This window comes from Hyalella azteca, unplaced genomic scaffold (genome assembly GCF_000764305.2).
Source record: "Hyalella azteca isolate HAZT.00-mixed unplaced genomic scaffold, Hazt_2.0.2 contig13949, whole genome shotgun sequence".
Classification (NCBI taxonomy): domain Eukaryota; kingdom Metazoa; phylum Arthropoda; class Malacostraca; order Amphipoda; family Hyalellidae; genus Hyalella; species Hyalella azteca.
The window spans coordinates 308,894-323,957 of record NW_025943851.1 but is presented as its reverse complement, the minus strand read 5'-3'; the positions used below and the strand labels follow the sequence as shown (position 1 = coordinate 323,957).

The 15,064-nt window shown below is 37.8% G+C and overlaps 1 protein-coding gene across 1 annotated transcript; it reads left to right on the top strand.

Annotated features, from left to right (window-relative positions):
* Window positions 1-6,881: 6,881 nt before the first annotated feature.
* Window positions 6,882-14,649, top strand: LOC108672285 (germ cell-less protein-like 1). The gene is made up of 9 exons (XM_018159928.2): window positions 6,882-7,080; window positions 9,102-9,225; window positions 9,464-9,560; window positions 10,152-10,335; window positions 10,634-10,904; window positions 11,469-11,668; window positions 12,011-12,223; window positions 12,580-12,664; window positions 12,861-14,649. Exons 1-9 carry the CDS (start codon window positions 6,962-6,964, stop codon window positions 13,830-13,832), a joined length of 2,265 nt encoding a protein of 754 aa, XP_018015417.1. The 5' UTR covers window positions 6,882-6,961; the 3' UTR covers window positions 13,833-14,649.
* The last annotated feature ends 415 nt before the right edge of the window (window positions 14,650-15,064 follow it).

Below are 15,064 nucleotides of genomic sequence, written 5' to 3'. Positions count from 1 at the left end.
TATGTGTGTTTTTCTCCCTATTTACATGCTTGTTGAAACAATTATCTTAACATAACATAGTGATGTCGGCGCTGAAGCGTAGGCCTGATGTGGCCTGTCGCCGATTCTTTTCCCTTTCGTGCCTTGTTCACAGAAGATCTAAAATCGTGTCATTTGACCGGATCTTTTCATGACTGACGATAGTTTGAAGTAGCTACTAGACTTCCACCGGGTTCGATAAGGAGCTAGGCATTTCAAATCTGAACATATATTCTTGACTACGCTCGAAAATGTTTTTCCTCTAGTAGGAGCTAGGAAGTAGAAGGCAATAACTATGTGAATTGTTTGAGGAATGTAAAAGCTGCTTGTGATAACTGTTCCGACAGCTGCTTGTGGTCAGTGGTTCTTCGACACAGAAAAAAAAGGTTCGTTTTTTTTTTCACGTACGCTAGCACTGACAAAATCGAATCATCATAATATATGAAGTTTAGGTACTAATAGGTAGAGATCTTAAAAGTCCTACTGCAAGCTCAATTAACTGATATGGAAGCATGCTGTCTTCGGATGATTTTTTCCATCGTTCAATGTTTTCTGTTATTCGATACTGGATGCCCAATTTGCCTATGCTATGGTATCGATACCGGACCGGCGTTACTTCAGACCGCTCCCCAGAGGCTACACTTGCACCGTGATATTTAAGGGGACCGGCTACCCTAAAATTTTCAATTATGGCGTTTTTCGGTTTTTGTGCTCATCTGAAAGCTGGAATTCTGCTCTTTCCAATGGTACCTTTGCCATCGCTGTACGCCAATATTTACTTTCATGACGTCTCTTTAAAGGGAAGCGGGTGGGAGAGTTCTTTAAGTAATTAGATATAAAGTAATTAGCTACTGAAATCTTTGAATATAGTTTCTACTTGAGTTGTGCTGCAGTTACATGCTTAGTCTCATCTTAAAGCTGACATTCTGAGCTTTCCAACGATACTACTGCGATCCATGTACGGCAATATTGACGCACATGGCCGGGCTTTAATGGGGGGCGGGGGTGGAGTTCCTTAACTAAATAGACCTAAGAAAATTACAGCGGCAAGACTACATATCTTGGTGTATCTGGCATCTGAGCTCAGTTACCCTCCTAACATTGTACGTAGAGGTGCGCTACAAGTTGCTGCTAGCATCCTTGAGTGGATTAAGCTACAGAAGTCAGTGTTTGGTATCCATGCTACATTGAGTGCCTATTTCGAGGCGCACAGGACTTTGTCGCGCCGTCCTGAAAAGTTTGAAAAGTTCAACTTATTGTCACGGAAAACCTATCTCCTCCTACAGTTTTCAAGCTACAGCAATGAGAGTTATATCATTCGATTCGTAAAGACCATATCTATCGACCTAGCCATCGCTTTTTTTGAATTTGTGCATGGTTCTTCTTATATATGGGGGAGAAGGGGGGGAGGGGGTGAAAAAAGTGAAAAAAATGGGAAAAATGCGCATAAAAAAAACTATGGGGAAAATGAAAAAAAGGGATGGCAGAGTTGATAGGTATGGTCTTTACGAATCTAATGATATGTGTCTCGATATTTTAAGACGATATTTGTGGGAGGAGATAGATTTTCTATAGTACCCGTTATTTGTTCGTTTTCTATGAATATCACGTTTTCTATCAATTTTTTCGAAAAATTCATAGAAGTAAAATGTTATTATTTTTACATTTTACGTATGAATGTGAAGTTTCATGATGATCGGATAATAACTGTAGGAGTTATAGGCTACCTCGGTTTTAGGGTAGCCGGTCCCCTTAAGTTGTTGGTGTACGCGGTTCCGATTGTGATTGCTACGTGAAAAATTGTGCCAACTAACCAGAGAAAAACCTTCCAGCCTTTCCGGTGAAAAGTGAGCGCCATGAAACTGAAGCTGCTTGTGCTTCTCGAAAATAGAGAAAAAAATAAAAAGTAATTAGCTAACTGATGGCATTTAAGTTGAGATTTAAAGCAATATCTTTTGTATGATCATGCTGGTATGCATGATTCGAATTTCAAAGCACATTTTTAAGTCATTGAACTTGATTGAAGGCCCAAGAAATATTAAGATTTTATTTTGCCGCATGTGGCATGGATATCAATGCTGTTGCCCAGTGCCCACTTGCCTGCAGCCTGTGTTAACATTGAGAAATTTCAAAGTATCTCATTCATCAATCATCATTTCTTCTATGTTCTACCTATGCCAAAATAACCTGTTTCTCAAATATTTCTATGCTATGCAATATTTTAGACCATACATTGAAGTGAGGGAACGGTATTATTGCAGATTAACTACATCCAAAAAAAAGGGTGTTTTTTTTTTTAATTATATGTTTTTTGGGGTGTAGATTACGAATCTGAAATCCATTTTTGGCGGTCGGCATCGGAAAACCGATTTTTTTCGCGACTTACTAACATGGGGGTTACGTAACTTACATTACCCACTCACCTTTATTTACTAACATGGGGGTTACGTAACTTACGTTACCCAGTACCCACTCACCTTTATATAAAGGGTCGGATTGTTCATCGAAATTTTACAAAAAGCTCTTAGGTTGGGTTAAGTCAGCCAAGTTCCTTTTTTTAGATAGCATTTTGATCTAAAAGGAACCTGGGCGAACCAACCCAACCTGCGAGTTGTTCAGATTCGTAATCTACACCCCAAAAAACATATAATTAAAAAAAAAACACCCTTTTTTTTGGATGTAGTTAATCTGCAATAATACCTTAAGAGGGAACTTCAGTCAAAGTCCAGCGGCCCAGGGGAACTCCCCAGTTGCCAGCATACCTATTGTTTGGTTACTTTGGTACCTATTAGGCTATTCATTACTTAGCCACATAGTGGCAAGGCAGAGAGTTTTTTTTAGACTTTCCCTCAAGTTCATTTTTGAGTCATATAAGTAGACCAGTAAAGTATCATGGATACCAGCATCATCATACATAAGAAATTGGTTTAAATCTTGAATAAATGAGGAAATTAATAATGAACTGATTCTAAAAAATCTCTGGTTTGCCACTACCGTCAACCGGGGCTACTCGGGACAGGCCTCCGACACGTCGTTAAACTGTTGTAGTAGCGAAACTAATTGGAATATTGCAAAACTAAAAATAGTGGCGTAAACGTCAACATTTTTCCTATCTATGTAGTATAAAGCGTGCTGTCCGTCGCGCGAGCAGACGTAGCGATCCTGCTGCTGGAGCTGAAGCGACGTCCAACTGGCGGGATGCGCGGCGCGCCTATGTCAACCTTCTTAGATCCAAGAGGGAGTCATTCTGGCGTCTAAGAGTTGACGCACAGCGCGGCGACCCTCGGGCGATGTGGCGTTCGCTGGATAGGCTCATGGGGAGGGGTCGTTCGGATGCCTCGGGCGACGTGAGCGTGGAAGGATTCCATGAGTTCTTTGAAAACAAAACTTCAGCTGTGCGCGCGTCGTCGGCCGATGCTCCCGCTGCAACCTTTACGCCGTGCCCCTACAACTGTGTGCTACGCGAGTTCACCTGCGTCACAGCGGATGAGGTCACCACTGCGGTGCGCGCGCTGCCTAACAAGCAGTGCGCTAGTGACCTGTTGCCGTCGCATCTACTTAGGGAGAATGTTGCCAGCCTAGCACCTTTTATGGTTGAACTGTTCAACCGCTCCCTCTCTGACGGCGTTGTCCCTGAGAACTTCAAATCCGCTTACATCACGCCGCTTCTCAAAAAGCCGGACCTCGACGCCTCAGACCCAAATTCGTATCGACCCATCTCCAACCTGTCGATTTTATCGAAACTCCTCGAGCGCGTTGTGGCCCGGCAGCTAAATGACTACCTTCATAAATCAGGTCTCATGCCTCGCCTCCAGTCTGCATACCGTCGTCACCACTCGACGGAGACCGCCATNCCTCACGTCTGTCCACCGTCGGCGACAGAGCGTTCCCGGTCGCTGCGGCCAGAACATGGAATGGTCTGCCAGCATCGGTGACATCTGCTTCTTCGCTGACGTTGTTTCGTCGACGCCTAAAAACAGAACTTTTCCGTAGAGCCTTTGAATCTTAGGCCTAGCCGTTATCTAATTTATCATGGATATTACTGGTTTAGCATAGGTGTTATTTATTCTAGTATAGACGTCATCAGTCTTGGCATATGTCCTCTGTTTTAGCATAGATGTCATCTGTTTTTATTATCTTGTGTTTTTTAGCCGCTTGTAACGTGCCCTCGAAGTTCGATCTGAACGAGACGCCACGACAATCTCTTCGTGGAATAATAATAATAATAATAATATAAAGGAAGTCGAAAAATACTACATTTACTTGCTTTGAAAAATTCCTGAAAAAAATGGTGAAAAACTATATTATGTAAAGTTACAACTGCTAAGGTATGTAGCAAAAAAAATATTCGCCGTATTAAAAAAAATTTTACTTACATAAAAGTTGCACCCAGGTGTCGGCTTGAAAATGTAGTTAACAGAATTTGCCTATCTCATTCCAAAAAGAAATGGCAGCCATTTCCGCATGGCGGGGCTACTCGGGACACCCCCTGGGGCTATTAGGGACACCCCCAAAAACGCATTTACGGTAGAACCTCAGTTAGCAAAGGCTCCAGTTAAGAACAAATTGATTAAAAACAAAGAATATTGATTACATATTTACATTTACCTCGCTGAGCAAAAAAAAGTTCACTTATCATCACACAAATTACAAGCCGTCCTGTATGCTTACAGATACAGAAAAAAAATGCTATAAGGCTGCTGATATGAAGCTTGCAGTGAACAAGTTTGTTGTAAATGCTCAATGGCATGTTCATGGATATGGTAATATCCTATCAATAATAGGGTACCATCAACTGGGGGATTCAGCTGTGTTCATAATGATGGCCAAAGCAGGGTCATAAATGGTCATAAACAATGGCCAAAGTCACTCCAGCGTTTATGACCTGGTTTACAACCCTGGCGTTTATGACCCCAGCGTTTACACCTTTACACCACCTTTACCACCCCAGCATGGATCAAAAACTAGGCTGAAGTCACCCCAGTTGACAGTAATTAATGTTTATGGTATTATATCAATAAAGGAAAAACAAGTTAAATCACAGAAAATGTCATTTATTCTACCTCTACATGGTCTACAATGAAAGAGGAGGACTTCAGAGTACTTTTAATAATGGATGAGTATGCTCTGCATGCTTCAAATGTTTTGAAATGAAGTTTTATTCCCATTGTCCCGAGTAGCCCCGACCGACAGGGCTACTTGGGACAATCCCTATTTTGCGTCTGGCACCTTAGGAATAGCATATGGAATTTTTTTGACAATGCCATTCGATAGCCCTGGCAAAGAGCTATAAAATGAGCCTAAATTTGTTTATGAAATGTTTCATCATAATAAGTTATTAACAGTTATTAACAAAAAAATGATCAAATCTGTCCCAAGTAGCCCCGGTTGACGGTATGCTTAGCCATGAGTTGTGTTTAAAATCTTGTGTATACCTACATAGGAAAAATCTTCAGGGAGTAATGCGTTAACATGTTGAGTGCGGGACGACCCACGGGTGGGTGGCAGGGTCTTTTTTCCAGATAAATTCTGCGATTTAGTTTTTTTTTCTATTGCGTTTGTCAACAAAAGTTTATGATGACAGCACTGCCTCTTTAAAATATACGAAAAAAGGAAAATTAAATTTTTGCACCTGAGCCTACAAATTTACTAGTATATTTTGAATTATAGGCCTTTTTAGCAGTGGACTTGGCCGTTTTTAGGCCAGCTGCCAGCGCTGTGGGTCATTGCCGCACTTGGGCCTAACGTGTTAATGTTCAAACTCATAAGGACCACAGTGACAAGCCACACTTAGATAGCTACCACAGATTTTTAGAATCAGTTCATTTTTAATTTCCTCATCAACTTGAGATATAAATCAAATTTTAATGCATGATAATGCTGGTATGAGTGGTATCTATGATACTCTACTGGTCTTCTTAAGTTTTTATTGGACTGAGTGAAAATGGACTCCAAAATGAACTTGAGATTTGAGAAATAGTCTACAAAAGTCTCACTCTCAGTCTCAGCTTTGGCACTTTGCTAAGCAATACCTAAGGTTGACCTGTATTATATTGAGAAATGTCTAATCCCTTGGATGAAAGTATCTTTTGGGATAGCAATCAAGAGTCAATAAAAAACTACTGCCCAATTTTGTTTATCCAATACTAAAGGTGACAATTTTACTCTGAGATACAAATAGATTATGTACCTAGTCATAGAAATGAAATGAGATGCCAATTTTCACTCAATTAGAATTAGCGGGTTCCCTTTGGATGCCAATGTAGTGTAGGGTCGTAGTCACAGATGAAAATCCTTAGAGTCAGAGATGGCAACTTATCAGTTCCCAAGCTAAAAGGCCAAACAGCCAAAGGCCAGATACAACCTGCTGCCTTGGCCAAACTTAGAAACAGTAAAAAGCACACAGTCCTTTAGACATCAACCCATTACTCCCTGAAGATTTTTCCTATGCTTACACAACTCATGGCTAAAGATTCATTGATCTCCACCTCTACACACCAGGCAAACTATAAATGGGGCCCTCCCAGCCCAGCAAAGCCTCATGCACTCCTATGCAAGCTTCCCTTCATCCCTTGCCATTGCCGGCCTGCCTTGTTCCCAACACTATTTTCTTGGCCACCCAACAGTCTGCTGATGCCTCAAACACACCAAGAAGAACTGATTCAATTGCATACACACAGCACCCCAAGAGAAATCCCTGCATGCCAACAAACTACACTGACAAAGCAGTGAGGTTGCATTTTCTTGCCAAATTATTGGCATTTTTTATGGGCTTGTGCTTCTCTATGCAAACCACTGAGATGATCGAGTGTCTTCTTGAATCTTGAGATGGGTCACTTCTTAAAAACTAACTTTTGTTGCAGAAACTCTTGCCCATCTTGGCTTCAATTCTATCTCCATGAACTTTAAATAGCATTCACCACTATCTTAAATCACCATCATCATGGGTGGTCTTGTAAGTACCGTGTTAGGGCAAAATAAATGCTCAACAAGAGAGGAGGCATCAAAGAAGAGAAAACTTGAAGAAGAGGAAATAGATGAACTTCTGAAAACTCCTAAAGTGTAAGTATAACTAATTTATCTTAATTCATTTGATCAGTTACTAACCAATTAACCATTATGATTGTGGACCATTTTACCTATTCTTATGGTCCTATTCTTCTTATTTACCTATTCTTACAATTTTATCCTGTGAGAAATAATAAAAAATATATATTTTTCACCCACATTTTAAAAAATAAGCTGAAAGACAAGTATATTTATAGATAATTTTTGGGAAATTCTTCCTATATTACAGGTTGGACTGAAGCTGCTTACTAAAATCATAATACCTACAGAAAAATTTTCATTATTAAAGATACAAAAAATGAGATTAGATTAGCTAAAAACGTATTGAGCTTACTCAGCCTGGTATATAAATGCTGACAGTTATCCAAATTTGTTTTGCTGATGATTTGTAATTTGCTATATGGTAGTCAGTGTATTTTATGGCTGGTCAATTGTCATGTTCATTTTGATAGGTACATTTTTAATATGTTGTTTATTCACAATAAATGTTTCTAAACTATGTAGTACTAGTTTTATTTTCTTGACAGGTGATTATAAAGGAAAAGAAGGCAGCAGTATTAACTTCATTTATTAAACTTCTATAACATTCTACTCATTTAATCATCAGACAAATTGTTTCTATTGTAATGAGACAGCTTAGCAGTTTGAACTCCCTGCTGCAAACAATTTCCATTCACAGCAGAACGGAAATTGTACTGGGATGTGAATTTCATCTGGTTCTGTCATCTGGTTCATCTATAGAACCAGATAGTTCTGAAATGAAATGGCTCTATGAGAACTATTAGAGCATATGGTAGTTCTGGAATGACTGTAAGAACCAATGAGAACTATTTGAACAACAGTTTTGTTTTGGTTTCCACATTGTTTGGTTTTGGTTTCCACATTGTTTGGTTTTGGTTTCCACATTGTTTGGTTTTGGTTCCCACATGGAACATTATTCCACATTAAAGTGAAGTTCCCTGAGCTCCATAGCTTTTAACTAGGTGTAGGCAACAACAAAAGAAAATCTATTTAAAAATAATATTTTAGTTTCCTGAGCTGGCATTTGAAGATATCTCTGTTTATCTGCTTTATCAGTTATTGGGTTATAAATAAATGCTTACAGACATTGATTTTCATTATTAGGGTCTTGATGTTGGCCATAAGCTGCATTTGGTTAATTCTTTAGTTGAGTAGTGACCAATGTTGTCCCTCTGGCAAACTCTGACAAACTTGTATAATTGTGTCTAACCTTCACTCATGCAGGCAAGTTTACAGGACTACTGCTTCTAACCTAAGGTACACATTTCAAGCATGTTCCCTGAAACATTTGCTAGGATGCAACTATTATACTTAGAAATTTCCCATTGAGGAAGTTGATCAATGTACAAAGTTTATTTAAATACATTTAATGGTATTATGCTTAATACCTAAATTAACCTTAGTTTAGAAATATCATCAAAAACCTAATCAGGAAATACAAATTCATTGGGCAGTTTGGGAGATTTTCTGGCAGTTTGGCTTCAAAGTTTCTTATTATCTCCAAAATTATACCTATACTATTTACTGAAAAATTATACTTTTGTACTGTTTTACAGTTTTAATAAAGTTCCTCTTTGCTTAAACCATTTTTTTGGTTGGTTTTTAAGGTTTTAAAAAATTAAATATATGTAGATTAAAATAGATTAAAATTGAAGCAATTTTTCCAAAGATCTTAATAAGAAATAGGTAATTTTATGAAAATATTAAAAACATCAAGCAAATCAGTGAAAGAAGTTCCTAGGGTAGAATTGGCATTGAAAATTTTAACTGTGGAAAAACATCGAGATCTGGTTTCAATATTAACTTGTATTTTTCACCTTGCACAATATTGTGTAATATCATGTTTATGTTGAAACTAGGAGCTGAGTATAAGAGATTACCCTACTAAGATTATTTCATGATTTCTCATTTTATTTTTTTATTCAGCCACCATTTACATAAATTCATGTTTATTATAATTATTAAATACATACGGTATATGTTGTTTATTTCAGAAAAAAGCTGAAAACCACATCTGAATACATCTATGAAACCCTCTTCAAGAACGGAGAAAACTCTGATGTGACTCTCGTGGCTCTGGGGAAATGTTGGCACTTACATCGAGTGTATCTCAGGCAGGTGAGGTATATATATTTTATTGCTGGCATTATCATTTTTATTTCTTTTTAGGTTGGCTCTAATAAATAATTAAGTTGTGAAATATTCAAGTGTATCATATTTACCTATATATGTTGATATAAATATATTGTTTTCATTATTATGTATTTTATTTTATCATTTGTCAATCTGGCGGTGTATTCACTTTCTTGTTCTCTTTTAACGTTTCTTTAATGTGAAAAATAATGTCTTTTTTCAGAGTCCATACTTTGAAAGTATGTTCACTGGCAACTGGAAAGAGTCCCATGACAGTGTGGTCAGCATGACCATCATGGATGACAATGTAACAGTTGAAGGTATCTATATAGCTGCTTTTTGTTGATCATATACCGGTATCATTTTTATGTGCCTCCCCTGTTATTTGTGTGGAATTTTATTATATCTGTAAATGTAGATGCTTTGCTGTTGACTAAATTTTGTTGATTTGATAACTTCCATCTTAATTGTTGTTTGTATGGATACAATACCAGGTATGTTTGATTACTCCATTGTATGTAATGTTGGATTTTTCTGAGTACCGGTATATATATTTTCTACATTGTTTATATTAGGTTTATCAATGTTTGAAATAAAATTTTTGTATAGGTAGTCATTTTAGTTTGCATCTTAGTTGTTTGTGAGATATGCACTAATATTCTAAAGCTCAATAATAAATATTAATGTTAAAGTAATTTCTAGGTTACGGCCTTATTTATGGATGCCACAACAAGATTGAGAAGCCTGCATTATTCAGCACAGTTGTGCCCATTCATTCATTGGATATCTATTTACCAAACAAAGCTCCTTCTAGTATAAGCTTATACCTTATGGTACATGCATGCATTATGCCTGAGATTCTCTTCAGGAGAATTTCCAGAGATTCACTCAACTTGCAATTGATGTTGTAGCTCTAGAAAAGACGCTGGGGTTCCTGTACCGCGATGAGCTGAGCGTGACAGGAGAGCAAGTGGTGGGGGTGTTGGCTGCGGCAGTACTGCTGCAGCTAGACCCTGTCATCCAGTATTGCTCCTCAATAATGCGAGAGACAATCAACAGCCGCACCTTCCTCCAGTATTTCCATGTTGCCAACAGGTATCGTATCTACTAGAGTACTAGCACGTCCGCAAATTTAATTTAGACTAACTAAATTGAACTCCCACTTCAGTTCGAGTCATTTGCCTGCCACGCCTTTGTATTGGACTATTTATCATAAAATTAAGAACTGAATTAAATTTCAGTTCATAACTTTCTCAACAACGTTGAGAAAAACTGAACACAACCCTATTTTTGCTATTATTACGCTAACAACTTCCCATGTTAGAACATCAGTATTTGGTCACATATTAATCAAGGGAGCAATACCTTTCATGAAATATTTTACAACGAGCAGATACGGTGTGTTGGAAGTTGAAAAGCTCTGTGTGGAGTGGATAGAGCGCTGTCTGCTCACGTCCCTCAGTGATCACTGTGTGGAACTTCGTTCTCTGCCGCTGGAGATGCTACAAAAAGCACTCGCCTCCCCTAGCCTATTCGTCATCCAGACTGAGTTTTCTGTCTATGTCTTCCTCAAAATGTGGCTCTTCCTGCAGCTCCATCCAAACTTCGAAGGCAGTTTTGATGAAATTTCCATTGAAGCTCTTAAATACTTCAAAGGTAGACAGGTAAGAAATCCATCTTTGATGTAATCTTTGTATGTATGAATGCTTTGCTTACAATTAGCCTACTTGTCTTTTGAAGTTTGCCTTAACCATTAACCCTGTGTTTAAAGTCATAACTTGCAACATGATATCAATTTTACTGCTTGAAAAATGCTGGGTGTTTTTATTTTCCATTTTTCTTATGGTGAATCAAAAACGTAATGAAAGAAACTAATGAAATTTTTATTCAACGTTTTTTGATGAAAAACTAAATTTAATCATATCTTTCCCAATGATAAATTAATTATGCACTGCAAATTGGTGCAAAACAAAAGTGAAATTGGAAACGGAAAATATTTGTATCTTTTTATTGAAATTAATAACGTAAGGAGTTCAAGAGTAGGGAGCTAATTGTTTGAAACTTTGACTATGCTAATATGGAACTAAATTTATTTAGCCAGGATATTTATCCTGTAACTCCAGTAATATACAGCATTATTTCCCAATCCGAGGAATAAATATTGCATACTTTAATATCGTATCATTTATTTGTTCATCTCATGGTATCAAATGAATACTATTTTGCAGGGGCCATGCTTCTTGGATTGCGAAGAGGGCGTAAAATATCGGGGTATTTTCTGGCAACTGCGCCTGGTGTACATCTTGAACCATTACCTGGACATGGAGCTCATAGCAGCTGACAACATCCTGCCCAGACAATGGCTTCAGCCCGCCATCACACGCCAGTGGTACAACCTGCTCAGACTGTCTCAAGGAAAGGATACGGGGTGAGCAGCTCAACAGACATTTATTTAAATGGTTTTATTCGTCTATACTTTTCACTGTGGAGTCTGCTAGAGAACGATTTTTTTTTGTAACTGGCAGAGCAAAGAACTGAAAATATTAGTTGATTTCTGACAAGTTTGAGATTATCAATGATCAATAATCATTATTGATTTTTCATATGTTCTCATGCGCGTGTGTTCTTTTGCCTAATAAATTATATAAACAAAATCTCCATAATTTTTCATTTACTTTTACAGAATAATAAAAACTCACAATTTCTTTTGAAAATGCAACTTATTTTATCATATAATTTCATGTTACATAACATAATCCTCTTGCACCAGACCGTCGGAGCTGCCTGAGGATATTTTCGACCGGGAATGCGTGCGGTGTGGGCGCTGTTTTTACAGCAGCTCGCAGCACATCTGGCGCTGGACGGGCTTCAACTTTGATCTGGATTTAGTACTCTTCTTTGATGGATCAAAATTAACTATGAAGCGGAACAACCGAAGGCCTATCATGTTTCCAGCCATAGATGCCAGAAAAATAATGTTTAGGTACTGATATATTATTAATTAAGTATTTTTCTTCTGGTCTTATGGTCTCTTATATTTATTTATTAACTCTTTCCAGCCTATTTTATGTAGCTTCGTATTGATTTTAATCTGATTTTGTTCTGATAAAATTTCAAATTTTCATGATATTTTCAATCAATAACAGCAAATCGGCTGCATTTTGACTACATTCCGATGGTAGGGAAAAGACAAATAACAAAACAACAGCCCTTCTCACGTGGGTTCACAAAATTACTTGATTAAAATACAACTATTTTTCTTCATGTGGAGATTTTATTCGATATCACTTCTACGTTTTATATGTCTTTCTATCGAAATAATTATCTTCGTGATGTCAGAGTAACGATGGTGGACGGACAGCGCCAACAAGGATTCTCTCAAAGCTCTGGACTGCGCAGCATCACCTTTGGACGTCACGATGAAGCAAGTCATACATAATGCAATTTGTCGTATTCATTTGCTTTCATAAATTGTTGAAACAGAGTTACCAAAATCTAGAGTAAGTCAAATGAACTATTCATTTGATTATTCCACGCTCGAGTCAAATGAACTAGGTATATTCATTTGACTTGAGCGTGGCATACTTAATTTTCTTAATGCAAACTATGTTATTGTGCAGGTTACACTCCTTCAACTAGATCGTACAGACCTTAAATATCCTCTGTACCTGAGTGCGAATTTTCTGGTTTTTACGCCGAGTGAAAATCTGCCTCTGATCCGTGACTACGAACTTCTGCAGACGAATCCAAGTTCACCGCCTGCCAGACTGCACCGACGGAAAGATATTCTTCAGCGAGATTCCATTCCTGCTTACTCTGGTTTGTCAGATGACTCTGCAGATAATTTCGAGTCCTCGCTTAACGTTGACAACATCGGGACCAATGCTGAAAACGGAAATAATTTTTATTCTTCTGGACTGTCAAACCCAGTCGCCAGTTCGAGCGGTATACACGCCGCTTGTTCTGGTATTTCTGCCTCTAAAATAAGACCTCTTGCATCGAAAGAGAAGTGGACGCTATCCACTCCTCCCTTATTCAATCAGCCGTCGGATTCACAGCGGCCTGGTCTAATCGTTCTTGACGTTTCTGATCTTTTAGGCCGGCAACCGCATGACAAAGAGTTACTCAAAAATAGGATTTTTGAAGCGGTCCGACGAGCTTGTGGAAATGCAGAACTTGGCAACGATGACTCAACGCTCGCACAAGCAGAGCAAGTGCACAATTTTGGTGTCCAAGAATACAATGAAATTGAAAACAATGAACGGGAGAACGATGGGCTAAATGCCGGAAATCCTGTCGTTGATGAAGTTGCAGACGATGTGCGTGATGTGGATGACAATGAGCGAGAAGATCTTGACGAGCAAGAAGATGAGAGTAGTGACGATGAGCGTATCAATGTTGATGGAGGGCTTGAAATTGCCGATGATCAAGTGAGTGATGATTCAGACGACGCCCTCATTGAAGGTGATTTAAGTGACGATGAGGACTTGAACCTCCTAGACGTCGGTCGGAACCAACCAGTTGTAGATTATGTCTACTTGGATGATAATATCGAAGAAGAATCTAACTCAGATGATGAAATAGCTAGGTAATTGCAATTGCACCCACAAGTGATGATTTTGCTGCTGAGTCATGTTCGTAATAGTTGAATATTTACTTATCCACAAACTTAATCTAATGAAATAAAAACTTGGAACGTTTAGGTCGGGAATAGCAAGTAGATGTTACCTGAAAATACGTCTAGTTTCGCTATTTTTATGGTTTAGATATATACGATTCATGGGTATAGAATTATAAGAATTTTATTTTGTTCTAAATGCAAAAACATTGCGATTAATCCTTCGTCTTGTTCTATTTACATCTTTAAAAAGATATTATTTAACCTTGTACGATTAACTAGCTGGTTACCTTATCTGAATGCGTTTTTTACTGGATATAACCAATTAGTAATTACCTACTTGGCTTACGTGCTCTGTTCGTTTTTATTATTCTAACGTATGGTAGGAGAATACGAAATCTAATGTGCAGTTTATATAAATATTTTTTATTTCTAATTTTCTAGGTGGTTGTGTTGTTTCTGTTTTTGATACATTTTTAAAGGTAGTTTTTTATTACTAAAATTTAGAGATGAGAATCAAGCGAGTTGCATGATGCCGTTTGAGTTTAGTTATCACATGGATTTTTCACGTGTGAATTCAGGCAAATAATGTTGATATGTGGATCAATTGCTCCAGAACCCGCCAGCGTTTCTAATTGCTGAACATAACGTTTTAGAGTTTGAAAGTGAACGTTGAGAAGAACGTTTTGATCCAGAAAACTAGGATCGCATATAAAGGGCTCTATTCAATCATGTTAATCTTTGCGCCTGTACACTCCTGTGCCGCTATTGAAAGAAAGAAAGTTGTATATGATCTATTTATTTTTCCTGTATTCCTTATTTTATTTTAGCCTGCGAATGTTCCTTCAGTCTATGTTTTTCTTCGAATTGCTCAAATTTAACTTCATATAGTCCATTAACAATATCTTGAGTCAAATGATTTATCACTTTCTATAGGATAGAATTTGGTTTACACTGAGATTTTCACAGTGTCAGTTCCCGGCACGGTATTTTTCGTCGAAAATTGTTTGCAGTTTTATGTATGCATTCATGTTACGTAGAAGTGCTTGAGATAAATGTGCCTTGATTTAGCAAGAACCGTGCTGGCAGTGGCACATCATTTATTGTAATCAAAAATATCAAGTCGAAGTATCAAGTGGCAACGAATGGTTCTTTTAAAGCGAGTAATGCCAGACAATAACTAAAATTACTTTTCAAACGGAAAAT